This window comes from Eriocheir sinensis, unplaced genomic scaffold (genome assembly GCF_024679095.1).
Source record: "Eriocheir sinensis breed Jianghai 21 unplaced genomic scaffold, ASM2467909v1 Scaffold400, whole genome shotgun sequence".
Classification (NCBI taxonomy): Eukaryota; Metazoa; Arthropoda; class Malacostraca; order Decapoda; family Varunidae; genus Eriocheir; species Eriocheir sinensis.
This window is the reverse complement of record NW_026111722.1, coordinates 86134-100522: the sequence shown is the minus strand read 5'-3', so window position 1 is coordinate 100522 and position 14389 is coordinate 86134. Positions and strand designations below refer to the sequence as shown.

Below are 14389 nucleotides of genomic sequence, written 5' to 3'. Positions count from 1 at the left end.
GTGTCCTTACCTGAAGACGGGTCGCAGTTGGCCTTAATCTTGACAACAGGGAACTCAGGGTGGATGAAGCTGACCTGTAGTTCTCTCGTTTGGCTGGTGAGGAGGACTCCGTGGGGGGCTGCAGGAAGAGGGAGGAAGGGATTACGAACAGTAATATTCCGTCATTTCAAACAGCATCTGACCCGGTCCTGTTTGGATTAGCAGAGCTTCAAGCCAAAAAAATGGCAGTCATAATTTATTTACTGTTAACTTTCACAAACCAAACTCCTATCCCGTATTCTTCGACAACACTCAGCTGTCACATTCTCCTACACTAAACATCCTCGGTCTATCCTTAACTCAAAACCTCAACTGGAAACTCCATATCTCCTCTCTCACTAAATCAGCTTCGTCGAGGTTGGGGGTTCTGTATCGTCTCCGCCAGTTCTTCTCCCCTTTTAGAAGCTGTCCATTTACAGGGGCCTTGTCCGCCCTCGTATGGAGTATGCATCTCACGTGTGGGGGGGCTCCACTCACACAGCTCTCTTGGACAGAGTAGAGTCAAAGGCTCTTCGTCTCATCAACTCCCCTCCTCATACTGTCGGTCTTCTTCCTCTTAAATTCCGCCGCCATGTTGCCTCTCTTTCTATCTTCTGTCGATATTTTCATGCTGACTGCTCTTCTGAACTTGTTAACTGCATGCCTCCCCCCCTCCCGCGGCCCCGCTGCACTAGACTTTCTACTCTAGCTTATCCCTATGCTGTCCAAACCCTTATGCAAGAGTAAACCAGCATCTTCACTCTTTCATCCCTTACACTGGTAAACTCTGGAACAGCCTTCCTTCGTCTGAATCTCCTCCTGCCTATAACTTGAACTCTTTCAAGAACAGTGTATCAAGTCACCTCTCCACCCGAAATTGACCTCTCTTTTAGCCACTCTATACTATCTTCTGTTTTGGGAGCGGCAAGTAGCGGGCTTTTTTCTACATTCTTTTTGTTGCCCTTGAGCCGTCTCCTTTGTTGTGAAAAAAAGTAATATCCAGTCCATGCAAGTGTTAAAAAGGGATGGGACAAAGACGCAGCCCTGTCTCTCTCCCGCGTTAACGGGAAATAAGCAAGCCACGCCTCCCCCACTAACACACTTCACAGAACTCAGCCCCAGAGTACAGGCCAGACCAACGGTCCTTGCAGGAATCTCACGGAGTCGCAGTAGATCCTGGAGTGTCTCCCGATGCAGTGAATGAAACGCCTTCTTGAGATCTGCATAGGGTCCAAGAATCCCTTGTCGAATCTCACGTCGGAGCTCCACCAATACACGAAGCGCTAGAATACGGTAGGTGTCGATTTACCAGGCATGAACCTGGACTGCTCAGGGTTCTGCAGTTTTAGTAACTGGTTGCAAATCTGCCATGAGCAATTGATGGGTAAACACCTTGTCTGTTACACTAAGTTGTTGCATTTTTGGCTGTTCCATTTACCTTTCCATATAGGGACGATTTGCCCATTTTTCCAATCCGGAGGAATGGTTCCGGATTGCCTACGGCAGTCAATATCGCATGCATCCTGCGGATCATGGCCTCTCTTCAGCTTTGAGCAGTTCCGCACTGATGGTAACCTGATGTTATATATATATATATATATATATATATATATATATATATATATATATATATATATATATATATATATATATATATATATATATATATATATATATATATATATATATATATATCCATCGCTCAGCCTCTACAGCCTCTCGGACCTTAAGAGAGGTTTGTGGATCAGCATCCGCCATTTGTAACCCAGCAACCGAAAATTGCCTGCTTAGAGGGTCTGCCATGTACTATAACTACTCAAAATATTAATCCAGCAGGCCCTCCGCTCATCCATATCTAACACGAGGTATGCATCTGCTGTTCGGAAAACTCACCTGAAAGGGAGACTTGGGCGGAGTTTCCTCAGGGCTCGTAAGCGGGTCAGAGATTATTTGTATTGAAATGTCCCTCGACTTTCTCAGCGAAAGTCCTGACATTCCTCTTCTTTTCTCTCCTTATGACAGCTCTACTCGGCAGAGCCCTATATTGGTCCTGATTCCCAGCAAGCCTGCCAGTGCTACTTTTCTCAATATTTTCCAGCGCAAGCAAAAATCTTAGTAAATATCTGACATATGAGAGGAAGAGGGAGGTGTTGAAAGTGTGTGGCAGGACGCGGGGCGGTGCTGACCTTGGCTGACCCCCCAGCCGCCACCTCCCGCCCGCCAGATTCTCGTGGAAATACTATAAACCGATGTGAGACTGCCACTGCATACTCATGAACACATGCCAGGTCTTTCAGTCTCTGGAGAGGAAACACAGTATCGTTACATTTCAAGACTCGACTTGACATGAAGCTTGAATGTTTCACCTCTGGGGGTAGGATAGGAGCTCCCCCTTCTTGGAAAAAGTGTAGCCTGTCAAGTCGACCAGCGGTCATCTTGGTATTGGCAGAAAGCTTGTGATTGTGGCCTGGCTTCTTTCAAGGTACTGCACCAAAATAATTGCATATATTGCTGGCTTCGTCTTGCATAGCCTAAACACATATCTGCATTGCGACGCCTGTATTGAAGTCTTAACTTTGTCAGATGCACTCTTTCATCAATTCCAAAAGCAAGGGAAGATTAAAACACCTACGGGTGAAATAGTTAATATATGTCACTTGTGAATTTTTGTAAAGAAAAAATGTTCTTTTTTTATTTTTTTTATTTTTTTACAGGAAAGGCATCAGCCCAAGGGCAACAAAAAAGATGCAAAAAAAAAGCTCGCAAATCGCTTTCCCTACGAAGGCAAAAGTGAAAAGTGGACAAAAGAGAGGTCAATTTCGGGTGGAGAGGCCTCCTGATACACTCCTCTTGAAAGAGTTCAAGTCGTAACCAGGAGGAAATAGAGACGAAGGAAGACTGTTCCAGAGTTTACCAGTGTAAGGGATGAAAGAATGAAGATGCTGGTCAACTTTTGCATGAGGGGTTTGGACAGTATAGGGATGAGCTAGAGTAGATAGTCGAGTGCAGCGGGGCCGAGGGAGAAGAGAAGGCATGCAGTTAGTAAGTTCAGAAGAGCAGTCAGCGTGAAAGTATCGATAGAAAATAGAAAGAAATGCAACATGACGGCGGAATTTAAGATGCAGAAGACTGTCAGTATGAGGAGGGGAGTTGATGAAACGAAGAGCCTTTCGGCCGTACCATAAGGCAACCTGTTCGGCTGTAGAACCTCTTTGGCCATTTTCTCCCACCATAATACCCGAAGGGGTTTTCCCGGAGGGGAAGGGAAGGTGTTGGAGGGCGAAATTGTTGAAATCTGGCAAGGGGTCGAGAGAGGCACATCTTCATCAGCGCCTTCGCATATTTTGTGTGTTAATCCTGCATTTCTTTCATTAATATAGTAGTAAATGATCCAGGAATTATAATAATACTTATTTGATATAATATGAATCGGCAGGACTATTTTTTTTAATAAATTATTTAAAATGTTGTTAAAAAACTTTATGGTTGCATCATGATTTTTAACCCTTGTCGTGTTAACACACCTGCTTGTTAACTCAAGCAGGTAGTCTTTTGCTATAGCTCCGGTGGGGCTCGATCACTTTTCTAACGGCTCCTTGATTGACGGGATGATAGCGAGGGACAGAGAAGTGGTAGCAGCGGGCACAGATGGACTCCTGGGCTGACTGCGTGGAGCGGTGGAGGGGTGGAAACACGGGTCGCGCAGGGATGCCAACCTTATCGCTCACGCTATGTACGCAATTATACCTATATATTTACCAACCAATCAACCATTTTATTTGGTATAATCACCAATGTATAATCACACTATGTAGTATAATCACACTAATGTATGTAAATTGCTTCGATTATCAAGATTTCAATGTAGAGGCGTTTGCAGAGGCTACCAACCCAACTCGAAGAACCTCTAGCGAGGGTAAGGATCGAGGTCAAGTTATAGTGCCCAGCAGAAACGGGACACCGTGTAAGGGAAGAGGAAGAGGAAGATGGTGGTGATGTATGGTACGGCCGTTAGACTCTGTCCAAGAGAGCTGTGTGTGTGGACTCCCCCACACATGAGATGCACACTCCAAACGAGGACGGACAAGGCCCTTGTATATGAACAGCATCTAGGAAGAGGAAAATAACTGGTAGAGATGATACAGAACGCCTAACCTCGAGGAAGCCGGTATAGTAAGAGAAGAGATATGAGGTTTCCAGTTGAGATTTTGAGCTAAGAATAGGCCGGGAATGTTTATTGTTGAAAGAGGTGACAGGTGAGTGTTATCAGAGAATAGGTGTTTGGAAGATTGTTTCGAGTTGATAGGTGGAGAATTTGAGTTTTTGAGGCGCTGAAGGAAACCAATTTATTCTTGCCCCAATCGGAAATGATAGTAAGGACTGAGGTTAAGCGTTCTGCGGCCTCCAGCCTGGAATCATGTAATATTCCTGTTGGGATGGTCTTCTGTCAAACGATGTTGAGTAATACAGAGCAGTCATCGGCGTAGGAGTGAATATATAGAACAGTTTGTTTTGGAAGGAAGATCAAATGGATAATAGAAAGAGAGTGGGAGATAGGGCAGAGCCCTGCGGGACACCACTGTTGATAGGTTTAGGGGAAGAACAGTGACCGTCTACCACAGCAGAGATAGAACGGTTGGAAAGGAAACTGGAGATAAAGGTTCTGGAGGTAAAGGTCCTTCACAAAAGTGCCACATTTTACACCCAGGATAGTGGAGCGCCACAATATGATAAGCTCAGTGTTTCTGCCTTACATAAGTTAAAACATATCCCATCTTAATGGGCCCACATATGACACAAAACCCCATGTAAATAATTTGACTATATCAATCTAGGCGGTTGCTGAAAGACATTTGCAAGTAAGGTGCCACTGTGCTGGGAAACAGATCACTGCCATGTTGTAAGATAGAGTTTGAGCAAAGAGTCTCCAAAAGTACACAAAACTAATTCACGTAACTGGCCAGAAGCATACTCTCTCTCTCTCTCTCTCTCTCTCTCTCTCTCTCTCTCTCTCTCTTGCACACACACACACACACACACACACACACACACACTTATGCTTGCAGGTAAGGGCCATAACAAAGGATCTCACCAAGTAAAAGCAGCAAATAGAAAGTGCGGGACATGATGATCTGTGTTGTGGCTGAGTCTCGTTGAAGGGAAAGATGGCTCAGCGTGGGGTGGCGCTGGGTGCTTCTCGTCGCTGTGGGGGAGAAAAGAGATATTGGTTCCCTCGATTAACAGAGGTAGCTAGATTGATTGATCGATAGTTAGATTACACAGATATAGGCAAATGGATAAATAGAAGGACAGGCAGATGGATGTTGTGAGACTCAGTGAGGTGAAGTTGCTTGCTGACATACATAAAATGCTTAACCCGGTAGCAGTGGGGATCATGTTCATAAAGGCCCCTCTAAGCGAGAAAAATGAGAAAAATCATCACTCACGCATGGCGAATTCATAATATATATCAACGCATTTGTGATCAGTTTATGCATCATCTATTTTTGGGGTTTACATCATGGCAAAAAATTTGGCCCGTCGCTGCTACGGTAAAGGCACAAATTTGGCCCGTCGCTGCTACGGTAAAGCCACAAATTTGGCCCGTCGCTGCTACGGTAAAGCCACAAATTTGGCCCGTCGCTGCTACGGTAAAGCCACAAATTTGGCCGTCGCTGCTACGATAAAGCCACAAATTTGGCCCGTCGCTGCTACCGGGTTAAGAGGGTCACGCATTTTACTGGAGAGGCAAGCCCGAGGATAGCAAGCAGGGCCTTTTTTTTTATTCACAGAGGCCTAAGAAGGCTTGGTCAATTTCCATAATATAAAGGAACGCGTGGAATCGGTTAAATTAGGTCTGAATGAAACGGGCAGGTTAATCTGGGTGACGAATGAACCGTCTTCAATTTACCCGAGCTGTCTTTCTTTCTTTTTCTCTCTCCTATTTATGCTTCATTTTTGGGGTAACTGGGGGATCAATCCTCTAAGGAGTCCTGCGTCCCTGCCCTATGCATGGTGAGGAGTCAGTCAGGGTAGGTGGTGGCTGAAGTGGTAGCGTGCTGGGCCCACATTCACGTGATGGGCGACACGAGTTCGAATCCCCACGCTACCACCTCGGATTTTTCAGTCACTGCCGAGTGGCTTAAAACTACCCACATGCTGTCCTGAAGACCACCCATCAACCCCGACTCTAGAGGAAACCGTCCAAGAATCAAAAAGTCTTCCGGGGGGCAGCATGAGCCAAGAGAAGATGGCGCCACTATAAACACTTGCCTGCGCCATGACGGGCTGGGGCGGAATACCATCCATGCCCCTCAAGCAAGCTTACCGGCGCAATAGGCGGAGACGTAAAAAAAAAAAAAAAAAAGTCCAGCCCCTGATCTAGGCTGGTTGGGGAGGGGTTTGCATCCACTCCCCATATATAAACTCTCCGGCAAAAACAAAATAAAAAGTAGAGGTCGGGTTCATGGCGCGAGCCTCGACCCCGATCCGGTGTGGTAGAATAAAACGGACCATCAAGATAGGATGCCCCGTGGAGCCCTTGTAGTAGCCACCGCTGAAAGCGGTGTGCTTTGCTTCCCCGGTGACCCAAGAAAATGTGGCGCTGCACCACAGACTAATTAAGTGTACTCGTGTGCAATGTCTCCCTGTCTGTTGTGTCGCGTCTTCATTGTTAAGTATTTTTGTTACTCGTTTGTCTTCTATTGCCTGTCCTCGTCTTGCTACAGTTCCCTTCTACATATTGTTTCACACACACGCCAACATTTATGTCAGTCAAGCTACACTACATCTACACAAATGCATATACACACAAAACACGTTCCTTGAATGTCTTGTCCTAAATGCATAATAGCCTACTAGTTTCCTAAATGCAAAATAATAGCTTAGTATTCCTAAATGCAAAATAATAGCCTACTAGTTTCCTAAATGCAAAATAATAGCTTAGTATTCCTAAATGCAAAATAATAGTTTAGAATTTGTATTTGTCTTGACTACTTCATTGGCTTATTAGCAAGTTATCACAGATTGTAAAACTCTTCCCACTTATAATTTATTACAGAAGTTGTAGATACGGTATAACATGCAGAAAACCTTCCACCATACGAATAAAATCCAATATTCCTCAAAACAACTCACCTCGTTCCAAGGACATCACGACCCCCGGGTTAAGAACTGCTGAATTAGAAGCAAGAAACAATAAAGCAATATCAGCGACAGCAAGGGAGTGTAGCGCGGGGTACTACTTACTTGAAGCACTGGGTGTTCGCTACTAACCGACTATGCACGAGTGTTGCCGCCTATCCAGCGAGCTGCTGCGGCAAAGCCCTCCGACACAAGTCAAGGATACGGAGTCTATGTCAAAACCTATAACTATGACATATTTTTTTCCTATTAAGCTCAAAGAAAGGATCCAGGATAGCAATGCATGTGAACCAGACCTTTAGAGAAAACCACCAGTTATCAAAACTTAATGGAGGAACCAAATTATTTACTGCATTGAAAAGTACTGATGAATAGTAATCATGTATATTTGAGGTGGTCACAACTCATTTTCTTATGTGCTTAGCTCATTATTATTTTTTTGAAATTTTTCACCTAATGAAAATGCCCAAAAATAAATACATAATAAATAAATAGAAAACTAATAAATTTACCTCCTTGCCTGCAGATTTCTAACAAGAAGACATCACCAAGCTACAGGAATGGATCAAAAAGTGGCTGCTACAATTCAATGAAGAAAAATGCAAAGTCCTGCACCTTGGGAGGGGATATCCAGCACACCGCCAACACATGGGAAACACTCCACTATCCACCACAGAGGCAGAGAAAGACCTGGGACTATAATGTTACCAGGCTACCAGTGAAGGCGAAATCCGTGCCAATCGCAGCAGACGGGTTAAAGTTAGCACCAAATTAAGCTTAAGACAACCCACATGCTGTCCTGAAGACCACCCATCAACCCAGACTCTAGAAGAAACCATCCAAGTGAATCAAGAACGAGCTCCGGGGGGGGGCAGCATGTGCCAACAAAACCTGGCGGCACTATAAAACACTTGCCTGCGCCATGACGGGAGGGGCCCGACTACCATCCAGCAGGCCCCTCAAGAAAGGTTGATATGGGCCAGCAGGGAAGGAAAAAAAAAAAAAAAAAAAAAAAAATGTTAGGAACCAAAGGTACTCTACAGTATTCTCAAAACACAGCCTGACAACAATCACTGGTCCAGCACTGTTGGACCCGGCAACTTAATAGGGGATATGTTGCTGGTTTACAGGTTTACCTTATCCTGCCCATAACCCGGTAGCAGCGACGGGCCAAATTTGTGGCTTTACCGTGTAGCAGCGACGGGCCAAATTTGTGGCTTTACCGTGTAGCAGCGACGGGCCAAATTTGTGGCTTTACCATGAAGCAGTGATGGGCCAAATTTGTGGCTTTACCGTATAGCAGCGACGGGCCAAATTTGTGCCCTGATATAAACCCCCCAAAATAGATGATACATAATCTGATCACAAATGCTATGATATATATTATGAAATGGTTTGTGTGAGTGATGATTTTTTCTCAGTTTTCTCGCTTGGAGGGACCATTAAGAAACATCATCCTCGCTGCTACTCGGTTAACACATCATATAACATAATATATTATGTCCTTAACATATCCTATAACCCTTAACATATCCTATACATCGAGTAGCAGGCTTTTTTATTGTTTTTTTTTTTGTGCCCTTGTGCTGTATCCTTTGCTGTAAAAAAAAATAATAAATAAAAAAAAATAAAATCATCAAATAGGAAAGGAGAGGGTCATTCCACACGTTATGGTCGTTTCATTCGGAAGTAACTTATTGGTGTACTCTTACCTGTATCTCTAGAAGTTATGCAGTTTGCTTGATATGATTTTTACCAAGACAGTACTAATGGCTAAAGAGGTTAATGAGACTATCCGGAACATTCTGTGTTTATTGTTGTTCTTGTTATTTATTGTTGAAGAGGACCTTACGGTCGTTTCACAAATGCAACCCTCATTTTGACTTAGTATTGTACATATGCAAAACTCTGTGAGAATACAAAGAAATTTCCAAATATTTTATATGCATGTTATATATGAAGCTTTAAGTTATGCAAATATGTATAGGTTTTGTCAATTACCATTTCAGTTTTTCATACAAAAAATAAAGAACGTTCACGTTCAAGATTGAAAATTTCGTTACAGTCGTTTCACTGCAATTTCCCTTAAGAAATAAAGCAAAAATAATGGCAATAATTAAGTACCAGGACATTATGGCTTTTTGGACCACTAATATACATATATATATATATATATATATATATATATATATATATATATATATATATATATATATATATATATATATATATATATATATATATATATATATATATATATATATATATATATATATATATATATATATATATATATATATATATATATATATATATATATATATATATATATATATATATATATATATATATATATATATATATATATATATATATATATATATATATATATATATATATATATATATATATATATATATATAGATAGATAGATAGATAGATAGAGAGACAGCAAATATTATTTATTGGATAGTGACAGGAACTGAAACATTTGGAAAAATGTATGTATCCCTGCGAATACTTGGCACTGGGAGATTCTTACAATCATGTCGTCTTGAATAGTGTCACGATCTCCATATTTGGGAACACAAATGTGAGGTCCCTGCAACATTCTTGCCTGACTGATCTCTTTCCAACATATTTTACTAGCACATAGGACCTATCATTCTTTCACAAACAAGTGATGTCATGAAGATCGTCACATTTTTCAAGTTTTGCATCTGTGACAGAAACATCTTCGACATCAGACTCAACTGCTGATGCCCAGTTTGATGCAACATCCTCTTCACTGGAAAACTCACGGCTAGTGGTAGAGCTACTAATGTGTTCATCATCAGAATCGAGATGTTGTGGTTCCAGATTACAATTAGTGAAAGCAGTGTCATTGTGGGTGTTATGGTATAGTGCCACTCGATAGTGTCCAAGAGTCTTAACACTTCTACACTGTTGTATTGAGTGTGCTGCTCTACATCCTTTCCAAATTTTCTCATAGCCTGCTTTTTCACTTTCAATTTCATTCTTGGAGACGTACAGTACAGTTGTTTTGTTTGATATCTCAGTAGCAATTTTGTACAGGTCCAATGCTGACTTAACAGTAGCACGGCCCTGCAGCACTCTACGGTACATTCCACTTGATTAGTGCACCAATATGATCATGAGCGCCTTTCCCATGATAGCTTTCAAAAGTTCCACTCTGCAGTAGCCTCATGGATCTGATCATAGAAAGGTGAGAGCAGTTATGAGTACCTATTCTTAAAATGGGCTGCTGCTCCATCTGTCCAAGAAATGTGCTTGATGGGAACAGAGTTAGCCTTCAGGTCATCAATTATTTTACTGTTGAACGCTTGTGCCTCAAGGCTTGAATGTGCCATGGTGTCTGAAACTAAGGCATAAGCCTTGGTATGTTGTTCTTCATCTTGTACATAGTGGACAACTGAGGTGTATATAGTCACGGAATCTCCTGTGCTTGGCATCCAGTGGGCTGCCACTACTTCATTTTGGTGTTTAATGGCATAATTCTCAGCAAAGTCTGTTTGAATAATGATGTGCACTACTGTTATGTTCTCTTTCTGTTCAAGGAATGCCTTGTGTTTTGTCTTCATGTTGTTCCGTAACGGAAAAATGAAACGTGCGTAGTAATTACAGAAAAATTTAGATATCCAGAGAGAAAAGGCCAATGGTGCATAGGTACCCCCCAACTAAATCTACATTGGATATGAAGTTATATTAAGCTGCTCCAAAAAATCACTGACCTATAAAAACACACATCAAATTTTCGTTACGGTCGTTTCAATCAACATTGTTTTATATAATTAATTATTACTGAGTACTGAATTGCTTAGAATTACCAACTACATCCTAACCTAATACAGCATTGACCATACTTCTAACATACATCGAGGTCGGAATCAACAGCCTTTCATTTAATGTAAAAATGGGAAAATAAAATTAGGGTTTTTTGGTAAAAAAAATTTTTTCACTATTTTCTTCAACTTCAAAAGCCTCATACAAAAAATTGGCTTGATATTTTTTCGTTTTCTCTTCGAATTTGGAAACTACAGGTTTTCAGCTTTAATTTGATGTATTACAAACCTAGTTTAGACCATTTTTCAATTATGGCCCTCAGGATGACATTAGCGTGGAATGACCCGAGAGAAAGAGAGAAGAATGAAAAATAAAGGAAAAAAGAGGGAAGGAAATAAAGAAAGAAAGCAAAACAAAGAGAAAGAAAACCAACCACTTCTACTACTATAACCGTTACTACTACTACAGACATGGCAAATTTCACTGGTAACTAGATAGCGCCGCATTATTGATCCCAGTTTTTTGGCCATAACTCAAAAAATGCTGCACACAGAGGGCTAAATTTTGGATACTACATAGTTCATATGTATGTCTACCTACTGTCAAAACTTGAGGAAAATTGAACCAGTCCTTTTTGAGATATGGGAGTCCAAACTTTTTTGCACTGAGTTCATGCGCCGAGTTCGTTACTATTCACTAAGTCAAAATAGGGCTATTTGGGCAAGATAACGTGGCATGGCAGAGCACAGGCTTGGTGGTGTCTCCCAACTTAACAAAATTATTGCATATTAATAATTTTTCGCTTACTTATTATTGAGCCCCATTTTTCGGCCATAAATAAAAAAATGATGCACACAGATGGCTAAATTTAGTAAATATAGTTCATATGTATGTCTACCTACTGTCAAAACCTGAAGAAGATTGAACCAGTACTTTTTGAGATATAGCAGTCCAAAATTTTTTGCACCGAGTTCCTTACTATTCACTAAGTTAAGATATGGCAGAGCACAGGCTTGGTGGTGTCTCCCAACTTATCAAAATACTTGCATATTAATAATTTTTCGCTTACTTATTATTGATCCCCGATTTTCGGCCATAACTCAAAAAATGCTGCACACAAAGGGCTAAATTGTGGGTACTATATAGTTCATATGTATATCTAACTACTGTCAAAACTTGAGGAAGATTGAACCAGTACTTTTTGAGATATGGGAGTCCAAAATATTTGCGCGGAGTTCGTGCCTATTCATAAACCAACCAATATAAATGATACATAATCTGATTACAAATGCTTTGATATATATTTTGAAATGGTTTGTGTGAGAGGTGATTTTTTCTAATTTTTCTCGTTTGGGGGGACCATTAAGAAACATGATCCCCGCTGCTACCGGGTTAAACTAACATGCACACAGGGAAATAAGTAGCACCCACCCACACGGGGAACACAAACTCCAACATTCCACACCTTAATTAAGCCCTAACCAAACTAGTGAGTGTTATCCATTGTTACCTTACCTTACGGAACCTTACGGAAATACTGGACGCAGGCCTACTAGGCCTCTATATCCAGATCCTCTGTGTCGTCACTGTTTAAACTTATACTACGGTGGTGGGCACTGGTGGTTATTAATTTCTCCTCCCAATTGTACTTGATTGGTTGATCCGCCCAAAACTTGTCCAATCGCTTTTCAAAGGATGCTATGCTCACTGCCTCTATGACATCATTAGGAAGACTATTCCAGGCATCCACAACTCTGCAGCTGAAAAACATTTGCCTCTTCTGAGTCCTAGATCTAGTCTTACTAAGTTTCAAGTTGTGAGCTTGAGTGTGCTAACCACTGCACCACGAAGCCCCCTTACCTATGAGGAAGACACACACAGCACCCTTTGGCCTCACCTTCCTTCCTCTCCCCACACAAGTAATCCCACAGCGCCTCTTCAAAAAGTGTTCACGGCTGCATGTGTTAATAACTCTACCTCTTTGGCTCTCCCGTCACGTCCCAGGCAGCCGGGGAACACCCTCTCCTTGGCTTGTTTAATTTATCGTGCGTTTCCAAAGAACAGAGAAGAGAAAATCAAATCTCGGGGCCTGATCTTGGTCTTAATCTTGATGTCACAGGAGGCTCAAGGTTTCTCCATGGAGGTATTATAACAGGAGGCGCCCTCCCGCGCCGACGCCGTTGTGGCAGACTGAACGTTCCCCCCTGTTCCCCCCTCTACTGCGCATGCGCCGACCTGTGTTTATATGCGCTACTCGGCCCACTCCAAAACACTGGAAAAATCGGTCCCCCCGAGCAACATTACCAGATTGTCGTACTGAGCCTTTTATGTTTGCCGATTTCCGACCCAATAATTAAACTGCTTTCATCACCCAAATAACTGCCTTCATATATGGATATCGTTTAAATGGTTAATTATTGGTGCTTGTTGGCAACAGTTATAGCCAGAAACCGGTAATTACGCGGCTCTGGAGTACGATAATCTGGCAACGGTGCCCTCGAGTCCCGAGCTCGCCTGCCTCACCTCAGCAGCCGCACCCTTTTTTTAGTATGGTATTTTACCTGTATACAATAGGTACAGGATGTAAGCCATGAAGTTGTGACCTCATCTTCCCAGCAGGAGCAGAAGGCTAGCAATCCTGCCCTCCTATATGTGTATGTGATCCTGCGGCAGTGAAAGGCCGACAGTCCTGCCCTCCTGAGTGTGTGTGTGTTTTGTCTTGCTACAAGATCAGAAACGGTTTGAGCCATGCCATGAAAGGGAGGAGCATGCCGTCCCAACCCCCAGACAGTACAGAGTGTGATTATACAACTAAGGATACATGGGTAATTATAAGTAGCACCAGGAATAAAAAAAAACATTATATCCTTGCATGTATCTATATTATATTTGGAAAATATGCTTGTTGTATGTATCCCTGATAATAAAATTTATCTACATGTGCTTAAATTTAAGTAAATGAAAGCATAAGAGAGTAAAGTGAATGGAAGCATAGTGAGTTCCTCCCTTCTCCCTTGTTGTTTACCTGCAACAATAAACTATCAATCAATCAATCATAATCAAGTACTGGCAGATCTTTCGTAATAAATCTGCAATCGCTCCTTCAGACCTATTTGTTGTAACTCCTGATCTACCCACTAGAGTCCACCAGTTCAAAATAGCCTCCCAGAATCCCTGGTCATCCTTCAGTCTCTATCTATTTAAATCAGCACTAGCTCATCATATAGGGGTAAAGCTTTTAGAATATCACTACATGGACTATAGCTCTTCATCTTTAATATTATGAATTTTATTACGTTGATTGCGCATCTGCAGAGTGCAGCTTCCTAGAGCCCCCGCCTCATCATGTGGATTTTGGGGTTGGGAAGCCTATCCTAACGTAACCTGGTGGGCGCCTCCCAAAACATACTAACCTAAGGGAATT

At 42.0% G+C, this 14389-nt stretch overlaps 1 protein-coding gene across 2 annotated transcripts in view; it reads right to left on the bottom strand.

The window, feature by feature from the left end:
* The window catches only part of LOC126992115 (uncharacterized), a 52802-nt gene extending 38932 nt beyond the window's left edge, over positions 1 to 13870 (bottom strand). Inside the window, exons 1-3 of one of the 2 annotated variants that reach the window (XM_050850785.1) lie at positions 12863 to 13870; positions 5111 to 5221; positions 11 to 118 (exon numbers count right to left, since the gene is read on the bottom strand). In XM_050850785.1, the coding sequence (XP_050706742.1) occupies positions 11 to 118; positions 5111 to 5144 (142 nt within the window). In that variant the 5' untranslated portion in view covers positions 5145 to 5221; positions 12863 to 13870. The remainder of the gene's footprint in view (positions 1 to 10; positions 119 to 5110; positions 5222 to 12862) is intronic. The other variant, XM_050850784.1, reaches the window with a different exon arrangement.
* Between the last annotated feature and the right edge of the window lie 519 nt (positions 13871 to 14389).